At 43.2% G+C, this 13882-nt stretch overlaps 1 protein-coding gene across 1 annotated transcript in view; it reads right to left on the bottom strand.

The window, feature by feature from the left end:
* Positions 1-2081: 2081 nt before the first annotated feature.
* Maml2 (mastermind like transcriptional coactivator 2) overlaps positions 2082-13882 on the bottom strand; it is a 102630-nt gene continuing 90829 nt past the window's right edge. The window contains exons 5-6 of the mRNA XM_036192368.1: positions 9414-9525; positions 2082-4649 (exon numbers count right to left, since the gene is read on the bottom strand). Coding sequence (XP_036048261.1) covers positions 3637-4649; positions 9414-9525 — 1125 coding nt within the window. The 3' untranslated portion in view covers positions 2082-3636. The remainder of the gene's footprint in view (positions 4650-9413; positions 9526-13882) is intronic.

The raw sequence follows: 13882 nt of genomic DNA, 5'->3' as shown, positions 1-13882 counted from the left end.
CATGATTAGGAAGGCAGGAGAAATGAGAGTGGTTATTTTTTCTTAGCCACCTTGGTTCTGCAGAAGGCTGTGTAAATCTATATAGTCAGATGTGTTTACTGAGCTGTGTTCACACAGCCTGTAACCAAAAAGGGCAGAAAAATGACCAAAGTGCCTAAAAATTAATCAGTCTATCCCCAGCATTTAGTGAGAGTTATGCATTTAAAATTTTATTATTTTATTTTTGTGCATGTGTGTGTATGTGCACTTGTATGTGTGTACATGTTGTGTGTGTGTGTGTGTGTGTGTGTGTGTATGTGTAAGCCTGACAGTGACCTCAGATATTCGCTGTTCACTTCTTTTAAGACGGGCTCCCTCACTGGTCTGGAGCACACTAGCTATGCTAGGTTGACTGTCTGCCTCCTCAGAGCTAGGATCAGTGGCGTGAACCACCAGCTTCTCACAAGAGTGCCGAGGACTGAAATGTCCTCATACTTTTGCCACAGTCATGGCTCCTGAGTCCTGCGCATACAATTTCAAGCATACAAAACACAACCTTTCTAGGTGAATGGAAGAACACTGAAAAGAGACGAGTCTGCATTCTACAATTATCTAAAGCTCCCTGCACAACAAGGTCTCACAGGGGCTGGCAAAATGGCTCAGCAGCTAAGAGTGGTACTCGCTGCTTCTTCAGAGGACCTGGGTTCTGGTCCCACTTCAGTTGGGTCATGACAGCCTGTGACTCCATCTCCAGGGCATCCTCCAGCCTTGGCAGGCACCAGCACACTCACATCCACATCCACATCCACACACATCCACATAATTAAAAAGTACAAAATAAATCTTTAGGAAAAGAGTGATTTGTGTGTATGTACCCATTGATATTAACATTGGTTATCCTAACTGTAATGCTGTATGACTTCATACAAGAAAACCACTTCTGAATTTTTTAACTATTTTTTTTTACACATGGAATTACACACAATACAAAATACTTGTATTACAAGTTGAAATCTTTACATTTGTGGATTCAGAACAGCAATGCAGGCAATGCCAGCACTTCACTTGGTGACTCAGTTCATTGGGTTGAACACAAAGCCAAGAAGGAATTATTTGCCTACATTACTTTCTTGTCTCTGAATTTAAAAAAAGAAAGAAAAATGACTCCTACCTTCTCTGTTATATGTCAGAATGATAAACAATGTCAGCAATTAAGTAGTCTGGCATTTCTGTAAATGGGAGTTTGGATCCCAATAGCTCTTACGCTGTAAATCTTGAGGCGCTTACTAAGCTTGTCTATCAAATTGTCATTATCTCAGCTTTCAGGAAAATTACATCATCTTTGGTAATAGGCTGCCAACAAACAGAAACTATAGATTACACCATCCCCCCAAAGAATCCTGTATTTTAATGAATAGCTGAATAAATAGACATTAATTATGAAATTCACATTAAGATAGAAGAAAAACCAACCATTCTGTTTGCTTTGCCTCTTTGTGAACAACTGGACAGCTGTTACAAAATGTACTACTCGTGTTAGGGTGAAAACAAGCTGAATTATGGGGGCTGAAACTGAGAAATCCTGCATATATGTACAGTAATCTGGAGACGCTACAAAATAACCTGTTTATATACACACTGTTTTCCTCTCTTTCTGCATGGAGAAACATTGTTTTGTATAATCAGCAAACGCCCAGAAGAGCACGTGTTAAGTGTTACGGGGACTGATACAATATGCAAGCAGAATAATCAAATAAGACGAGAGAACTATGGGCATAATAAAGAATTTAGAGCTGGAAAACACACCAGCAGGGAGGGATGGAAACCTGGAATGCTTTCATATTGAGGTTTCAGAACATAAATTCATCTCACAAGCCTCTTGGTAGTTCTTAAAAGTTTCCACTCCATCACCTATGGTTTAAGTGTAGAGCTAAAAATAAACCATCATATTATACAAAACTTTGTATATTAGCATACAAAAGGTAACAATTTACTTTTTGTATAAAATATAACCTTTTGATAGTATATTTATTTCACATATGTATAAATATAATCCAAAGAATATGTTTTAAGTATTTCTACCAAAATATTCTTTACAAAAGTTTACAAAAACAAGTAATTTATTAATATTTACAAATCAGCACAGGAAAGATTCTGGGCCAGCAATATTGGTGCAGCAGAAAAGAAGGAGAGAGACTAGAAGAGGGCTTCATGGAGCTTTAAAAACGTGTTCCTTTTCTGAACAGATTTGCGAAGATTTGGTGCTTCAAATGACTTGAGTTAAATCACACTTGATATTTAAGTGTGTGAATGTATATAACTCAGAGGTTGAGAGTAGCCTTTGATTCTCTGGATTTAGGAAAGTGGTGGTGGTATCTTAGACCCATCTCAAATCTGTACATCTCCACCACTTTGCAGTGGACATAGATGTGGGCACTGAGGTTCAGTGACCCAACAAAAACCCATGCTGTGCTATAGCACTCAGCCCTGAGGGAGGAAACCTGGGTAAAAAGGGCCCAGGCACCATATGGCAAAGATTCACCATATCATGAATGGAGTGAGTGGATGGCTGCATACAGACCACACTGGGCTCAGCTGTTGACCCAAGTACAGGTACTATGTCCAAGTAAGGCTCTGTTGTCTCAGTTATGACTTCCTCTAAACTCTGTGAAATAGCTCTGGGCCAACCCTCATACCCTTCTCGTGTTTCTTATCTCCAGTCAAAACAGGATACTCTAATCTTCTCACTCTGATCCAAACTTTCATTTTTTACAAACAAGTCTCAGGCTACCAAAAAATAGGAGGATAAGGCTCAATTTCATTCTGCTTGGGAACAGGACAGTGGGCCTCAGTCACAGCTAGAAACACCTCTAGGTATTTCTGCCCATGCTTGTCTCCTACATGACAAGGTTCGATTTTTTTTGGAGTGAAATTTGATGTACGCAACTGTGCACTGATATTTCAGTGTGGTCAGGGCAAGTCTTGGTTCTCTGCAGAAATCGGTAGGGAAGCCCCATTCAAGTTGTAAGCCCTGCATTCCTCTTTTATCTCAAGACACAGCATCCCACCAAAATACAAAATGTGGGAAAATTACAAAAATGAGGAGTGCATCTAGGGAAGAAATCATAGAATCTGCTGGATGGCTTCTAGGTTCTCTGGTTCTCTCTTATTCCAAACAACGACATAACATTTCAATCTTTCCTGCAGGTTTTAGGAAATGTAAATGGAAAGATAGTGGAGAAATCAAAGCATATTTATCTACTAGAGCAGACGACAGTCTGCTGCTTGTTGCTCAGAACAAACACCTGTCTACAATATGAGATTGAAACAAGTCTCAAGTTCCATTATATTTCCTTCACTGGGAAAAGGAACTTGGGAAGACCATTTTACAGAGTTAATTACACATCAACATCACAGCTGTGTTTGGATAAACTAGATAACACGTCCTGATTTTCAGGCAGGGAAAAAGGATCCCAGTGTTTTAATATCAGGCTCGAGATTTTTTTAAACAAGCACATGAACCAGAATGTTTATCATTGTGGTTACTGCCAGCTTTCTATTTTGATGCCTGTAGAGCACCCGGATGTCAACAGTTTGGCATTACAGTATCCTTGGAAAACATTGCTTGAAGCCTTGCAAACCACCTTCCCTTTCTCCTTAGGAATTGCTTCCCAGGATTTCATCAAGGTTGATGTCTTTCATCCAGTCATCATTGCCAGGCTCTGTCTTCAGTAAAGAATCGATGAAATCAGCATCACTGTTTAGCGCAGGGCCCATGCTGTCAGTCTGTTGGCTGAGGAAGTCAAAAGTTAAATCGCTGCTGTGGTCAGTTCCTTGAAAAGCCCTGGAACTTTGGTTGGATGAAGGAAAAGTGTTGGGCGTCAGGGATGGTGGCTGGTTGGTGCCTGTCCGCGGCTGATTTAGTCCTGTTCCTGGTGGATTCATATTAGATAGACTCTGTGAGCCCAGCTGGTTAGGTCTGAGGTTCAAACCCCTGAGTGGACCAAGTGTTTGCCCATTTAATGTCTGATTCATTTGGTTCATAGGTCTCATTTGCACTGCTGGCGTTAATTGGTTAGGGGGTGCCACTGCTCTCTGGGAAAATGGCTGGCTCCCCACTCCTGGTTGCAATGACTGGTTTGGGGTATAAGCTGCAGATGTCCCTGTTGGGAAGCGGGCACCTGTGGATTTGAGGGCTTCCTGTTGTTTGGCTGTTACATCTTGGGAAGCCCAGTTTGCTGCTGTAGTGTTAGATGTGATCATGACAGTTGATGACCTCTGGGCTGGCATACCTGCCAGACTGTGGGCCAAATTTGGCCTTAGTTGTTGTGAGCTGCCAACAGATGCAGCTCCAAAGGTGGCCACACTGTTGCCATTATTTGCCCCTAAGGGAGATGGCCGTGGCATCAGAGGGTTGTTCTGACTCATCAGCTGGGCTGTGTTTCTCTGTTGGGTCAGCTGATTCATTGCTGAAGTGACATTGTAGGTGCCAGGCTGGTTACAAGGCAGGTTTCCATACATCCCCATGTTCTGAACTGCTGTGGATAACAGTGGCATTCTCATCCCATGAGACGTAGACATGAGGCTGGAGTTTGGAGTTAAAATGGTGTGTGTTGAAGCTGGGTTTGTCAGAGCCTGGTTAGAGTTTAAATTCACTGTGGAGGAGCCACCTAAGGCAGAGAAGAGAATACATTCATTCATGACAGTATGGCATCTCCTGGCGCAGCTTGCAAGAACTTATTGTTAGACAAATAGCATATGAAACAAACTGTGTAAAAAGAACACAAGAGACTTGGGAGAAAACATTTCCCTAGGCCACTCCTAGGTTAAGAGTTTACACATCACAGAAAGAAGACTGAAATAGAGTGGTTCTATTTTATAGTTTTTATTTTGTCTTCTGAAGTCATTAAGGTGATAAGCATTCTTTCATTTTGAATTACTTTTATTATGTTCCAAGTTTGAAGACTACAACTTTGATTAGCTAGCTGTCATGAAATCCAGGTTACTCTTCACCCCGGGGTCCAAATGAGAAAGTGGGGGATAAATCCTATTCATGACTACTACACTAGTATTCCTAACTCTCGGCCTGGAAAATCATGTCTCCTTCTTTATCTGCATCATTCTCATTCAAGAAGATGCTCTGAGTGGCTTCCCTGCGTCCAAAGGGCAAAGTATCATCTCTTTAAGAATCCTGAATTAGATGTAATCTGTGCTCTGGTGATTGTTTCCATATGGGAAGCCTGCTGGAAGGTGTGCACTTACTACTGTACTGTATTTGAATACCCCACCAGCCACCTTTGTTCATCTGTCTCCTGCTCCCATGATGCCCCTTACCCCCCCCTCCAACCCCTGCCCCAACCCTATATTTTCTTCCGGCTAAGCCTGAACCTCTCATTTGAAGTTTTTCCTAATATCCTAGTCTCATTTCTTTGGAGGCCATTTTCTGTTTGATTCTTCTATTGACCACTGATGAAATCCACCAAGCCTCAAGAGAGCTGCCAGTTAAACTGATGCCTGTCAACAATTGATTGAATATGGGGCAATAACTGGATCCCAGGTTGCTGAACAAGATGGCTCCATACAACAGACAGTGACTAATAGATGCACTGAAATATCCCTGGCTCAGTAAGGTAGAAGTCACCCTGAGAAATCAGCTTGAGAGGCAAAAATGGAGGGAGAAGTTACCTTAGATGAGAAACTCCACAAGCGTAGGCATTTCCTCTGGTTTTTGTTTACAGTTGTATTCCAGGTCTAGTGGCTGACAGACCTGGTGTTCAACTCAATATTGAATGATTTAATGAAGGAGATTGAAGGAAGGACAAAACCCAGAGAAAGGTAACTCTCATGAAGATATTGAAACAGAGCTACACACACATGTATGAAATAAAAGTTAAGTGAAGAGCATGCCCACAAGTGACCACTTAGGATATCCCCTGTTGTTACGATGCATAACCCAAAGTCAAGGCCAAACTAACACTGTAGCTTTTCTCTTTACGGCAAGAAACATCCTCAAAAAGATCACATGCTCGCCAAGGCAGGAGAGTCTCTTGTACCTCCTTTCACGGGATCCTCTACTGTGTAGTGTACATAAGTTTTAAGTTTACAGTGGAGGTATCATTATGGATTTCTGGGGACCTCTCTAGCACTTTGATTATTCCTATTCTCATGTGGTCTTCATTTATCATGGTCTGTTATTCCTTGTTCTCCTTCTCTGTCCTTGATCCAGGTAGGATCTCCTGCTCCCCTAAGCTCTCTTCCCCTGGAACCTTGCCCTTCATTACCCCCACTCACGTCCAGGTTGTTCATGTAGATCTCATCCCTTTCTCTGTCATTGGGAGGCACCCAGGCAGTGGGACCTGGACCTGTCCTTGGTGCATGAGCTGGCTATTTGGAACCTGGGGTTTATGCAGGGACACTTTGCTTAGCCTGGGAGGAGGGGACTGGACCTGCCTGGACTGAGTCTGCCAGGTTGAGCTGAATCCCCAGGGGAGTCTTTGCCCTGGAGGAGATGGGAATGGAGGTGCGGAGCTGGGGGGAAGGCGGGGTTGGGGGTGGGAGGATGGGGGAACCTATGGCTGATATGTAAAATTAAATTAAATTAAAAAGAAAAAAGAAGTTTCAATTTGGAGATGTAGCTCCATGGGAAAATGCTTGCCCAACACAAGCAAGACCCTGGGCTCAGTCTCTCTCCCCACCAAAAGAACTATTTCTGGACTGATGTTAAAATTTAAAGGAATATCAAAGAGTTTGTTTTGTTGTTGCTTGTTTTATTTTCAGGGGGCATATGAAGTAAAATACCCCAGAGCAGTGACTCTTACCACTTGGGGTTGGCAGCGGTAGGCAGACTTTTCTCAGGAAATGCACATTTTATTTGGAAGGAGCTATTTGGGTATCCTTGTCCTGTCCCTGTCTTCCTCCGAATCAGAGCCTCGATATTTACAGCAATGTGTCCATGTGACAAAGCACAAATCCTGAGTGTTCTTGCTGATGGAAAATCCATGGGAACACATTCTGGCTAGAAGAAAAATGAGTGGGCAGGAGTCCCAGAAGTCTGCTTTATAAGGGGTCGTGGCCCCTCCAGGAAGCTACTTACCTTTTCCCCTTTCCTCTCACTGCCTGAAAAATGGACATGGAAGTTCTGGATGTGGTGGCTCCAGGGTCACCCTGAGGATGGGAGCCACGTGCTAAGGAAGCAGGAAGAAGCCTGGACTCCGGTGAAACTGTGGAGAGGTCAGTTCTGGACTCCCATTCTCCAGAGTCTTGTACAAGAATGGGGAAAGAAACCTTTAACTCCTACCTGGGGATGTGTATACTATTTCCAAAGGCTCCCAGGCTCCCTAAGGCCTGTTGATTGCCCATGGCATGAGTCCATGGTCCACATCAGATCTCGACTGTCTTTGAGGACAACCAAACTGAGAACTCAGTCTTTGCATTCAAACAAAATTATCTCAAGAGATGGAATACATACTCCCATTTCTAATTTCGTGGAGAGAGACAACCGGTTGCACTTTGAGACACTTGAAACAATTACAGCAACCTACTTAAAGTGTTTGTAACAGGACAGAAGAAAGGAGTGTCCAGAGCCTCTCACTTTTTAGAGAATATTCTTGATGACATCTTGGACAGATGTAGACATGTAAAGAAAAGAAAAGCTGGGAAACTGAAGACACTACCTTACTGTAACAAGATAAATCAGAATCATGGGCAGCAGTGTCTGGAATAGTTGCTCCACAGGAAGGAGCAGGAACAGCATGGGCTGTTTGAGGAAGGTTCTTTGGGGTTTAGAGAAGAGAGATTTTACCACAAGTACCACCCTGTGTCATGAGAAAGAGAGTGAGTGAAAAGCTCTGTTTTGTGACTTAAATAGAACAGAAATATGATTTGCTTTTAATTTTTCCTTGTTGACAGGGTGATTTGTCTTTCCAGGAGAATACTTGGGGAGATGGGTTCAGAGGTAGAATGAGGAAAGATGAGGTTCTATGCAAGTTTCCATGTGATGTTCTGAAAGGAGCTATTTCTACTTAACCTTATACTGCCTGGGCCAAGGTCACCATGAGGAGGAGGAGGAGGAGGAGGAGGAGGAGGAGGAGGAGGAGGAGGGGGAGAAGTGAACACAGCAGTTAGAAAATCTTCAGTTTTTTTTTTTTTTAATTCTCACAAGTAATTGGGAAAATAGTGAACATGTGAGCACAGAGCATAGAGAGTCGTGAACATGTGAACACAGAGCATGGAGAGTCATGAACATGTGAACACAGAGCCCAGAAAGTCAAGAACATGAGAGCACAGAGCACTGAGAGTCATGAACATGTGAACACAGAGCATGGAGAGCCATGAGTATGTGAACACAGAGCACGGAGAGCCATGAGTATGTGAACACAGAGCATGGAGAGTCATGAACACATGAACACAGAGCATGGAGAGTCATGAACACATGAACACAGAGCATGGAGAGTCATGAACATATGGAGACAGAGCATGGAGAGTCATGAACACATGAACACAGAGCATGGAGAGTCATGAACATGTGAACACAGAGCACGGAGAGCCATGAGTATGTGAGCACAGAGCATGGAGAGTCATGAACATATGGAGACAGAGCATGGAGAGTCATGAACACATGAACACAGAGCATGGAGAGTCATGAACATGTGAACACAGAGCCCAGAAAGTCAAGAACATGAGAGCACAGAGCACTGAGAGTCATGAACATGTGAACACAGAGCATGGAGAGCCATGAGTATGTGAACACAGAGCACGGAGAGCCATGAGTATGTGAACACAGAGCATGGAGAGTCATGAACACATGAACACAGAGCATGGAGAGTCATGAACACATGAACACAGAGCATGGAGAGTCATGAACATATGGAGACAGAGCATGGAGAGTCATGAACACATGAACACAGAGCATGGAGAGTCATGAACATGTGGACACAGAGCACGGAGAGCCATGAGTATGTGAGCACAGAGCATGGAGAGTCATGAACACATGAAGACAGAGCATGGAGAGTCATGAACACATGAAGACAGAGCATGGAGAGTCATGAACACGTGAACACAGAGCATGGAGAGTAGTGAGCATGTGAAATGAACATGTGGGCACAGAGCGTGGATGAGCAAGAACTCATTACAAGACTAAGTGTGGCCTTTTTGAGGGTGAAGGGATAAAGACAGAATCTCACACCATAATCTGGGCTAGCCTGGAATTTACTATGCAGCTCAGGCTGGACTGGCACTCACAGTGGTCCTCCTGCCTCAGGACTGCTGGGATTATGGTGTAAGTCAGAGTTCTCGATGTCCTTTGGATCTGAGTTATGGGGGGTTAGTGGAGGGTTTGGCAAGATGGATTACCCTGATGGGGAGAGAAATAGTAGAAGATGGAATAGTTTTTCTTTTTCACAGTTACGACTTGCATCAGTTTCGAGAACTCTTACCAGAGTACTGTGCAGCCGGAGGCAGGCTGCCTGGGTTTCTTCTTTGGTCTTTGTAGTCTGGGGGTGGCCTTGTCAGATGCCGGCTCATCTGGTCCTGAGGGGAAATTTTCTCCTTGAAAATAGAAATGAAAATGTTGAATTGGGTAAACACTTTTTCATTTATAGAAGTCTGTACGACGCTCAAAAAGGTACAAATACAAGAGCAATTTTTTCTGGGCATGGTGGTATGCACCTGGAATCCCAGTACTCTGGAAGCAGAGGCAGGAAGGTCATAGTTTGAAGCCAGCCTGGGCTGTCTAGTGAGAACTTGCCTCAAACAAACTGAGCTATTCTGCACCGTGGGTTTCAGATTATGATTTATTTGGTAGTGAAAATTCAGAAACAGATCTTCCGACTGGAATCACTTCCATTGTTTTGCTCCTCCACAGATTTCAGCACCTGCTTTGTGTCTACTGAGCATGCTCATCTCCTTCCTTTTGTAAATAGACTTTAATTATAACGAAATGTCTGTGGGTTTGGGGGTGGCACTTCATGTTTTATGTTGTAGCATGTCTGATGAGCGTTGGCATCTATATGTAACTCTGGCGTCATAGACTTTGGAAAATAGTTTTTGAGATAAAATGGAGAACACCTTTCAGTGATTTGATCTGGCATTTCTGCCTCCTCTCGGAAGAGATATTAGAGACTTGCTAACCTTCCAGGCACTGGAAGTATGCACAGCGCTTCCCTTCTACCTGTGCTTGACAAATCTTTGAAGGTAACTGTGATTATTGTCATGTAAAAAAGGACATGCAAGTTACATTAGGCTAAGGAACTTGCCCAGAGTCACACAGTAATACAACAGATGCCAATTCCAGAGCTAGGTCCTTCATGCCATTCAGTACAAAGACCTTCTCAGTGTCCTGTGTGAAAAAAAGACTGTTCCAGAATCAGCTACCTTTAGATTCTTTTATAGGTGAGTTTGGGTGGTAAGAGAGGAAATAGGGACATCTGTTTACTTTGGCCAACGCCTTGGCTGACCTTCAGGAACATCCCCTCTGCTGTCATTACTTAGAGCAACAAGGAGCAATGAGAGCCACAGTTGTCTCCGGAGGGCTGTGCGAGAGCCGGGTGACCTAGTGAAGTGGGGTCTTGTCCTAGACTGATGGAAGTAGCTGTTACCCCCTAGCTGGAGAGGGGATCACACAGTGACCTTGCTTGTTTTTAGATAAAATTACAAAGCAGTCTGTTTGGTCTTAGTTTATCATGACATCAGAATAACCCTGTCTAAGGTTGGCATGTGTTATGACTCGATGTTATACAGGGAACAAGATGCCCGGCCATGCCCCTCCTACCAGCTCGCGGTAGGGATTCCTGCTTTTTCTCTTTCTTGGTGTGCTTTGGAAACTTTCTGGAATGACTTCAGTGTAATTCTGTATACACTATAAAGCAATATCCATTTTTAAAGATAAGAATAATTGGCATAGGTAGATACAGAGGACTGTAATTATAGGGAAGTCAATACACAAACAGCTGTAACGGACAGATGAGGCCATTAGCAGGAGCCAAACGTGCGTTTGAACCATTCAAACTCCTCACAGCAGCCGCCCAGCTCTGAAATTGCCTAGTGGGATGTGTGGTCTCTAAAAGGGGCGGGAAAGAGCCTTAAAATAACCACAAACCAAATCCATTTCTTGTTTTTAAGAAAAGACAAACTTGAAAGACTCATAGAGTGTTTTTGAACACCAAGTAATTCATATAAAACATAATTTTGATGAGCTAAGCATAAATGAATCAGAAACATATGGATTACGTTTCTTCTTTTAAACTTGGGTTTACAAATTAAGGGAAAAACTGGTCAGTGAAACTCTTTTTTTCGGGGAGGTGTTGACCAAACCCTAATTGTTTAAGAAAGAGCCTGGGATCTTCCACCAATCCAGTGTGGCTGTGAGCAAGCAACCTTGTTGTAAACACTTGTGTAAACTGACAGTTCTGATTTTTAAGCCAAGAATGGGACTTTGTGAAATCTCTTTTCCAAGAAGCATTTTTCACGTGTAATTAGGTGTTACTACTGTTTGTATGATGACAGTGCTTGTGCGTGTGTGTGTGTGTGTGTGTGTGTGTGTGTGTGTGTGTGTGTGACAATTAGTCCTTTATTTCCAATCACACACTGTATTTCAAACCCAGGTTTACTTAATATATCTTAAGCAGTTCACCTTCTCTCTCTCTCTCTCTCTCTCTCTCTCTCTCTCTCTCTTTCTCTCTGTTTTTGGTTTTTTGAGACAGCGTTTTCTGTGTAGTTTTGCACCTTTCCTGGAACTCCTGGAACTCACTTTGGAGACCAGGCTGGCCTCTAACTCACAGAGATCCGCCTACCTTTACCTTTGCCTCCCGAGTGCTGGGATTAAAGGCGTGCACCACCACCACCAACCAGCTGACCTTTTCTCTTTCCAACAGATCAGTTGATTTGTTCAAAGCCTTAGAATATACATCTCTGAAAGCCTGAGTTTTAATACTCCATGTTTCCAAGAAAATTAGATCAAAGAACCTTGCCTGTAGATATAACATAGACTTGTCACGCTACAGACCAGTGAAGTCTGGACTCCAGCACTGAATGGAGGATGCTGCAATCAGGCTCCGGTGTAAATTCACACCTATCATGGAAATCACCTCTGTGTAAAATGAAACAAACTTTTCATCATGGCCCAGCCTCTCTTGCTTCAGTGATATCTGTCTTGCTTTCGTTTCCTTAGCCATAACAATGTAACATTTAGAAAGTTCTAGGATCTCTTCATATTCCTCGTGTAAGGATGAATCCTTTATTACTGCAAAAGCTCAGCATGGTGCCTGGCACACTGGAAGTGTATAGTATGTGTTAGTAATGATGATCAGTGTAGTAACTGCTACTCATCTCACTCGTGTGTGTGTGTGTGTGTGTGTGTGTGTGTGTGTGTGTGTGTGTGTGTGTGTGTTTCCCTGGTGGGGGAATGGTAGAGAGTAAGTCTAACAAACTTTTATAAAAAAAATACGCTTCTATTTAGGTGCCCATCTGGCCTTGCCAAGGCCTTGAATGACTACAAAGCATATGCTAATGTAAAGGGGCATCAAAGATTCCTTCTTCCTGGATATGCTAAGGAGCGTAGGCACCCTCAATGGCATCCAAACAAAGAGAAGTGTGGAGGCTTTGTAACAATCACAGAAAGTGCAGCTCCCTTCACATTCATCTCCCCACTGCCCTTTGCACCTGTCCAGTCAACAGCGGCTCAGTGGGAGCCAGACTAGCACCATTGCCAGGCCCCCAAGAATGTGTGTCTCACTTTTAATCAGGGGCTTTTAATTGAAGCAGAAAACCTGGAAACTCCATCTTGTAAAACTAATCAAATTTGCAGTGTCAGTGGGAATAATAAAAGTCTTGCCAGGAAGTCCATTTGAAATGGCACGTTCTTTCCTCTTCACCCTTGTTTCTAGGCTATTCGGGTTATAAAGATAAAAGACAGGGAAGAGGAAGGAACAGGTGTGACCATAGATTTCAGACACCTGTAGCATAAGTGCTCACACTTGTCTTTCCTTTAAAGACACATGTGACTGCTACATTTGTTATTAGTTTTACCTAAAACTAACCAGTGAATACAAACCAGGGCTGCCTCTCTTGGTCTTTGGTTTGCTCTCTGCCTAGAATGGTGGACTCTATATCAAAATACTATAGTCTTACCATGACAAAGCCAAATTTTAACTCATTTTGGGAGGTAATTTGCCAGGTTTCCAAACTGGAGCTGACATTCTCTCCTACTGGCCTCTGTCTTTTGTTGGATGCAAATCTGAACACATTGTTTCTTCTTTAAAATCAGTTGCCTTTTAGGCGATGTGACTTAGCAAGCCTCTTCCTCTGGCCTCCGTGTCCTCCACTCCTCCATCCTTGGCCACACTCTGGGCCTTGACAGTATGTCTGTTCTTTGTGTACCTGAGTCATGAGTGTGCTGATCTCTGGGCCAAGATGACCCCCTACTCTTCCTCCCAACTCCCTCCGCACCTTCTGATCTTTAGTAGATGGAACCTTTTCTCTGACGCCATTTCTAGCAATTCCTACAGAATAGCATTTCAGCATACACATTACAATAGTCTATTTATTTGTTGTCTGCAGTGGATTCTGGGTTCCATTAGGGCAACAAGAGGAAAAGGGACTATCTTGTTTGTGGCTTGTATCTTCATGATCTTTCAATATTCACTGAAAATTCATGGTGTTTATAACACTCGACATTTCTGGCTGTTTCTAAAAAGGTTCTTGAGTATAAAATGATTTGGTTGACTTTTCTCATCGTGCAGTGCTAGGGATCAAACCCAGGACCTAACGCACGCTGGGCAAACTCTCTAGTGCTGACCTTGCTTCCCCTTCCCCTTGGGTCTCTTAGCCTTCGATGTTTGGCTTTGTCCCTTTTGGTTTCACTGGGCTGCAGAGTGTGAAGGGAGAAGGTGCAGCAGTCTTAGTCAGT

Source organism: Onychomys torridus, chromosome 7, assembly GCF_903995425.1.
Source record: "Onychomys torridus chromosome 7, mOncTor1.1, whole genome shotgun sequence".
NCBI classification, from domain to species: Eukaryota; Metazoa; Chordata; class Mammalia; order Rodentia; family Cricetidae; genus Onychomys; species Onychomys torridus.
This window is presented reverse-complemented; position numbering and strand designations above follow the sequence as displayed.